At 38.7% G+C, this 7,488-nt stretch overlaps 1 protein-coding gene across 1 annotated transcript; it reads right to left on the bottom strand.

The window, feature by feature from the left end:
- Positions 1–843: 843 nt before the first annotated feature.
- On the bottom strand, positions 844–7,488 carry zgc:153993 (uncharacterized protein LOC767645 homolog). Its single transcript, XM_043245419.1, has 6 exons — positions 7,144–7,488; positions 5,611–5,659; positions 5,334–5,495; positions 3,123–3,255; positions 2,797–2,901; positions 844–1,608 (listed from the first exon to the last, which is right to left on the bottom strand). The coding sequence occupies exons 1-6, from the start codon at positions 7,208–7,210 to the stop codon at positions 1,510–1,512; spliced, it is 615 nt and encodes a 204-aa protein (XP_043101354.1). The 5' UTR covers positions 7,211–7,488; the 3' UTR covers positions 844–1,509.

Raw genomic sequence — 7,488 nt, 5'->3', positions numbered from 1 at the left:
TTAACCCTTCAAAGTGCTCTTAAGGACAGAAATTGTTAGGAGTATGGACTTTTAGAGGTTTAAACGTTTCTTTAGTAGTGGAAAAAATGGGAAAAGAACATATAACATATAAATCTCTAATTACATTAACATATATATATATATATATATATATATATATATATATATATATATATATATATATATATATCATTGTGTGCGTTTGTAAGAGAGTGTGGTAAAACAGGAAAAAATTCCGCCTGTAATTTCAAAGCGAAGGCTTATAGTAGACCCTACTCTTAAAAGCGGGCCTTTATTTCCTTTTTGGACAGCCAATCAATCACAGTCTTCAAAAGACCGTGTCATAGCTTTTGAAGACTTTTGAAGTCAGCCCTGCCTCTTCAAAAAGATAAAGGTATTTGTCTTTTCCCTGTTCAGAGCTGCATTCAGATCGGTCTAGAATAATTTTAAGCAAAGACTCCTAGCTGGAAATTTTAAAGCTAAATTAGGAGCTGGGAGGATTCTTAGAATCTTTAAGAATACGGGCCCTGATGTCAATTAACTTAATTGTTCTCCCAGCTGAATTTTTTTGGAATTTCCTCTAATTTTAGCCTTTTGCCAACTTTTTTAGAGACCCGTAGCAGGCATCCAAATTAGTTCATTTAGTGGATAAAAGGTTTTTTTTTTTTTTTTTGGATCTTTCTTTTTAGAACAAAATATTGTCTCATGTGATTTGAAAGTCTTGTAGTTTTTATTTTATTTCAAATTAAAAATTAAAAAAAAATCAGATTGTACATTCTTAAAAATAAAGATTTAGAAATACAGATATGAATATATGAAAGAATATTCATAGACTCACAGATCTCTCAGTAATTCATGGTCATTTATTTCAAGGTGTGCAAAGATTATTTTCCACATTCACTGTATTTCACCAATAACATGCAAACCTTTCAGTCATTTTACCACTTAAACTGCATTTTAAACCTCTGTTGAGTTCTTAAAAAAAATATTTAGTTTACTTTTTCAGCCCTTTCCCTTATTCCTAATGTAATAATTAAAAAAATATTTGGTAAACAGTTAGTCTCAAATAATTTGAGGTAGGGCTGGTATGTTACGTGGCACATTAAAAAGTTGATACCTGAGCCAGAAAGAATTTACAGAGTAAAAGGCACCGGTGGAGAAAAAGTGCAGTGTCTTAATCTTTGAGTATAGCAATGCATCCCTTAAATAAATAAATGAAGGCGAAAGATGTTTCTTGACTCAGCTGAAATAGAAGCAATAGACACAACAACAGCCGGCAGGAGATGCAAAAAAAAAAGAAAAGAAAAAACAAATCTAAATAAAAGGCTACAGTGTATTTGAGTGACTGTTTCTGTTTAAGTCTTTAACTGTAGCAAGGCATGAAGCATGATTGGTCTGTATGACCCCATGATTGGTCCACATGATTACAAAACTTACACACTGTATTGCTTTTGATGCGAGTTTGCACATTCGTGAGAATATTAAATCTGGCACATCTTTCATTTCACATCAGCGTGTTCTTCTCCAGTAAACAGCAGCTACAATGAAAGCCACCGCAGCAATGACAGACACAGTGCGCCATCTTGACACGCTGCGGAAAATGCCCTCCTGTGACAAGAAAGAAAGAGCGTTAGACACAGCCTGCATATGAACGCATCCAACCAATACGAATCAACTACATGTACTTTTCTGTGCCTTGACCATGGTAGTTCACTTGCTGTCTACGGGAAGGTCAGAGAGTCCTAAGATTTCACCAAAACATCTCAAATCGTGTTCTAAAGATGAAAGATCTTACGTGTTTACACGAGGATCTAATTATTTTATCATTTTTATTATTGGGTGAACCATCCATTTAAAGGGAAAATGCGGTCTATGATGGTTCAGATAGCTCTCCGATGTCATCAATTGTATTCCGAAGGTGACAAGGGTCTTACGGATTTGGAACAAAATGACGGTGACTTATTAATAACAACTTTCATTTTGAGTTGAACTAACTCATCCAAATGAACACACAGCCGTGAGTATTGGGTTTTTGCTGTGGAGGTTGGGTGCCTAGCTTAAGGGCACCGAGGTTGGAAAAGAGTATTGTTCATTCACTCCCTCCACCAACAATTCCTGCTGCTACAAAGACTCAAAATCAAACAACCTTCGGGTTACAGGACGACCTCTCTAACGTAGGCCACAACTGCCTAATAGTTACAGCAGGTGCCCGATCTTCCTCAAATCTCCCCAAATCAAGATACAAGCATGCATTCTCCTCTCTGGATGGGTTTGCATGCTTCGGGCCGATGCCGCTTAGCACGCTGTAAATATTGTCACATGTTCACTGTATTCCATTTCTCAGGGCCACAGTGCGCTCTCCGTGACGCCTAAGCGTTTGAAGTCTAAACCCAGCACCCCGCATTCTGCTTCCTTTATGATCATATGTGTGCTATTAAACTTGAGTGGCCCCAGGAACTGCAGTCGGCCCCGTGGAGCTCTGCAGCGCACATGCAAACCGCATCTCACTAAAGTATGACAACACCTACTCTTACGTGACGCGTGAAAAGCAAAAAAAATTGACATTTTTTGATATGCAATTTAAAAAGACATCTCGGATTTTATCAGGTGGTAGCTGGGTCAGTGGGTTTGTGTGTCTGGATGTTCCTAGACGGGACGTGTCTGGGTTTGTGCTCATGTACTTCCTGGCTAGAGTGGGTGCGTCTCTCTCCGTGTGTGGTGGCTCATGTCTGGCTCGACCTGTGTGGCTCCACATGGGTGGCCAGACAGCACGCACGCAAAAAAACAGCAACTTACCCATCCTCCTTGCTGTCTGATCCACGCAGAAATGTTTTCCCTGATGAACTGTAGAACCCAGCTAATGACCCTCCTGATAATGTCAAAGTGGTTCAGAGTCAAAGCCTAAAGGAACGAAAGGCAATCGTGTTTTAAAGCATCTACATTATTCAAAAGAAGCATTGCTTAATAAAACTGATTTATCAAAAATTATTTCCTTTTCTTAATCGTTCATGCGATGCTACGGCACTTTGAACGAAGAACAAAAGGCGAAGCAATATTTTAAAACACTGAATAACAAATGCTACAATTCTGTGTTAAACGAAAAGGCAAAATGAGAGCTCTACCTGGTAAATGAGCCTATACGCGAGGTGAAACAGAGCCACCACGCGTCCCCAGTTAATGCCGTCCTCAAAGATGCTCCTAGCCACGGTCATGAAGACGTCCTGGGCACAGTTTGCTTGCACAGTGCTGATGAGACTGTGAAGGGAAACGGCGTAAAGTTACGGTTTAAAATCTTCAGCCATGCATCTCGTCTGAAATGATAACCACGTGGACCAGTTTTCCCGACGCAAATGAAAACCGATGATCTCCGTCCAGATCCAGTTATGTTGAAGCATTCTGCGCAATGCATTTAATTAATTAGCTTGATTTCTGCACGACAGTTAACGGGTTCATCATCGCTGTTCAACTATCTCCTCGCAGCGAAACTAAACCCAGCATGGAAATTTCTACACGTGTGTATATTTAATGAGGTAAGGGAGTTTATAACTGGATGTCTTTTGCTAAACAACAACAAACCTGCGGCCTGTAAAAGTGAAAATGTGGAGTATGTTAACCCTGAAACGAGGGAAACTCTTGGGTTTCAAAATATGGGGTTTGTCAAACTTGAGAAAGCATGGTAAGTCACACCTGTTTCTGAAAGAGAGGTAGCTTTTATTCAGAGTCTGTGTTGACCTTATCTGGTTGGGAACAGGATATCTTTAAATTTAAGAGTTTATTTTAGTCTCCTCCCCCATATTACAGTGTAATTGATGTTTAAACAGCTTAATCATTCATGCACGCTGCAAAAATGCTTTCCTTGCTGAGAATTTTGGTCTTATTTCAAGAACAAATGTCTAAAAAATTAGTCAGGAAGCATTTTTTTTTATAGATGAAAAATGGTCTAATTTAGACTTCCTGGGGAATTTTTTGTGTGTAAAATGTTCCTCCATAAGAAAAATTATCTCAGTAAACAAACATATTTAATATTTTACCCAATTGCCAAGAAGTCTGCAGATAAATTTGCCATTGGAAAAATCTGAGAAAAATACAATTACTTTTTATTTCCTTCATGTATACAAGACTAAATAGGCTACCTTATGTTATTTTTATTATTTTAATTAATTAAATTAAATGTTTTGCTAGTTTGAAATGGGCAAAAAATGTAAAATAATCCAGGATTAAGTGCAGTGCAATAAAGCACTTATAATGAAATTCCTAGTAAGTTTGTTGTGCGAGTTGGCTTCTGTTACTTTTACGACTACCCTGAAATTTCTTGCATTTTTTAAAGTTGGGGGGATGGGGGCTTAAAAAAAAATTAATAAATAAAAAAACTAAACAAAACAAAAAAAAACAGTATTTCTGGGGCAAAAATCTTATTTCTGGGTTCGTACAAGTGTTGGAGAGGGTTTTTTTTTGCTAGTTTTTTGATTGTGGAGGAGACCATGCCTTTTATGACACACTCCTTATATGGGCATTTCTCCTGCGTGTACCATCAACCGGCTTCATTCAGCAGAACTACACAGGACTCGGTTGGAAAGAAGTGTGGTTTTGGTTGCAAGTGAAAGAGAACTTTGTTAAACCATGTTTGATTTTCCGGGGCAGCAGTTTCACAAGCGTGTTTTTTGATGACCATTTTATAAACAAAGTCCAAAGGAGCGTTTCCCGAACAACGACAAAACTCTCCCGATTAACCACCATAGTACGATGCATGGTTTTGGAAACGAACTAGCTAGTCACCCGAACACGGTCACATCTCCGTTATTTGAGACACATTGGTTCAGAGACAATGTTAATGATGTAACACGCAGGTGGTGGAGGAATAACATCTACTGTTTAACTGATTAGAGATCTCCAAGATGCTGCTATTTTGAAAATGGCCCCCATGACATTTTTGGTCCCTGCCTTCCTTAGCAGAAACTCATTTGCATTTAAAAAGACAGGCACGGAAAACAGGAGCTCAGCTGATTTTTAGAGAGAATCGTAAAGCTGCATCTTTCTTTTATACATATATATGATAAAACAAGACTTTTTGACGATATGAACGGTGCTTAAGACTAACACGAAATGGAGTAAATGCGTGCGCCATGTCCTCTTCGAGGCCTTTCAGTACCTCATAAAAGATACGAAGGCACTAAGCAATTTCCATTTTTTGTTTAATAGATCGCATGACCAGTCAAAGCCACTTCCTTTATCGTCGCAAACCTCCTTTTTACCAAACGCCGCTTTAGTTGTTCTTTCCCGTCACAAATCATGCTCGCAAATAAAAACAAGTTTGAATAAAACGAAATACATACTGCTGAAGTTCGGCGTTCTTGTTAAGGTCGTCGGCTATCTTCAAAAGCTGATCTACAACCTCTTTGATCTGAGGATCATCTGCCTCCTGAGGTCTTCCTCCTAGATCCTCGTGACTCACGTGCAAGGACGGATCCTCTACAGTAACTCGTTCAATAACATACCTTCAAGTGAAATCCAAAGCACAGCAACGGTGAAGATAAGCATTTATTTACACAAATACATGCCTTTAAAATATAACAGACGGGCTATATAAAATAGAGAACTTTATGAAATTACCCTCTTAGTAAAACAGCACTCTGTTCTATGATCACATCATCCATGACATCTGAAAATAATTGGAAAACAGACTGCGATTAATAATCTTTATAACACACAAGCGTTTTAAAAAAAGGATACAAGGTCAAAGTACTGGAAGCAATCTTTGTATTCCTAGGCGTGATAATGGGGTGAGAGTGTATTATACATGTGGTGAACACTGACCTCTGTTGGGAACAACTTCCTGTTTTTATACCAGTTGGTTTAAGAGACAGGTCATGACATGGGTTTATAAGAAAGCTTGCGGTGTAGCCAAAGTGCCCCACTGACAAATTTTAACTCTCACTTCTGCCTTTCTGCATCATTGTCAGCACCTTGGTTAAAGGTTAGGATGTTTTGTATAATCTCAATTTAAAAGCACTTTAACTCATTTTAAACGATCAAAAACTTTAACGATTTATTAGGCTTTTTAACGGATGTTAGATTTTGTTATTAAAGTGTCTGAATGTGAATTTCTTCTGATGGGCGTTTTGCTCGTGAAGGAATTGGTTTGAGCGATTCTTTTGACTTTAAGCTTACTTTATGAAAAACGTGTCTGCTGTCCTGTCTTCAAAAACTGACTATAGGAGCGAGCCAATAGCATTCGAGCACGAAACGCGAAATAATTTGATTGGTTGAATGGATCCCGCCTCTTTACGGATTTCTGACAGATCTTGGGAAAATGCTAATGAAGTCTTTACAGAGCAGTGTTGCCATGTCCACAGTTTTCCCACGGCGTTGGGCTACAGCAACACTGTTGCTATGGGTTGTTTTTCATGTCTGTGGCTTGAGCAACTCTAATAACACAACATTTATCCCCAGCAATGCGAATTTTACCAAAGGAGCCTCGCCTAGAGACATATATTTTACCTCCCAGGACACTTTCACCAAGGACCCCCGCACAAATGCCCCTGAGCTACTTTTGATTAAAAATCGGGCATTTTTCAAATGTAATCAATCGAACAAAATATACATTTGCGAGTATGTCAAAACTATTACAGTTAATTATTTTAATTACATTATTTTCTTTTAATTGGGATACTTAAAATATTTTTAAATGCAAGCTTCATTTTTTTTTTCTTCAAACTTCAATTAAATAAAAAGAAAAAAGATACTCGCTTTTCGCCATCTACTGGCGGAATAAGCAAGGTGACTAAAAAAAGCAACAGCGAAGAGACATGAGTCAAAATCCCGACGCTGTTTTTGACAGACCCGACACGCCCCGACATACGTCACACACGCTCGGTATGACGTCACGGGAAGTTCCTAAACAACTGAAATTAAAAAAATATATATATATTAAAAAGCTAAATACGAAAAACAATGAACTCATTAAGCTAAAAAAAAACGCTATTATAATATCAGCCACTATGGCGTTTGAACATGAAGAGGTTTAGAAGAAAGTAGTTTTCAAGCCACAGTCGGTGAACGGTGTGACGTCACGCCGAGCGCAAACAGCTCCGAATAAAAGCTAGCTCGCAGAAGTCGTCAAAAAGTTGTACCTCCTCCTCTTACCTTCACCACCCGTTGCCCCCTTCAGCTCTTTTTCGTCTGTCCTCTCTCCGTCGTTCGCATCGGCCATGGTTTTTAAGTAGCACAAACACCGCCGGCCCAAGTGATAGCTTCCTAACGTTAGCCGGACCAGCAGCCTAACAATTTCTGAATCGGCTTAACTCACTGTTTCCAACACAATAAAACATAATCTAGTCAAGTTATCGACGCTCGCGGTTACACGTCCACCCCAGGAGAACCATTAGAACGATAAAAGCATGATAGGCTTGCGAAAAAGTTGTCGATACGCTTTAAGAAGAGCTCCGCCAATCCATAGGAACGCTTGGAAGGAAATAACGCGGAAATGAG

This window comes from Puntigrus tetrazona, chromosome 7 (assembly GCF_018831695.1).
Source record: "Puntigrus tetrazona isolate hp1 chromosome 7, ASM1883169v1, whole genome shotgun sequence".
NCBI lineage: Eukaryota > Metazoa > Chordata > Actinopteri > Cypriniformes > Cyprinidae > Puntigrus > Puntigrus tetrazona.
The sequence above is the reverse complement of the archived record's forward strand: the minus strand, read 5'-3'. Positions and strand labels throughout refer to the sequence as shown.

Excerpts from the sequence above, each read along its gene's own strand:
- zgc:153993 (XM_043245419.1), bottom strand. The coding sequence starts at position 7,210 with ATGGCCGATGCGAACGACGGAGAGAGGACAGACGAAAAAGAGCTGAAG. Across the intron at positions 5,660-7,143 it reads GGGGGCAACGGGTGGTGAAG|ATGTCATGGATGATGTGATC; the intron begins GTAAGAGGAGGA and ends AATTATTTTCAG. Across the intron at positions 1,609-2,796 it reads TCAGACAGCAAGGAGGATGG|GAGGGCATTTTCCGCAGCGT; the intron begins GTAAGTTGCTGT and ends TTCTTGTCACAG.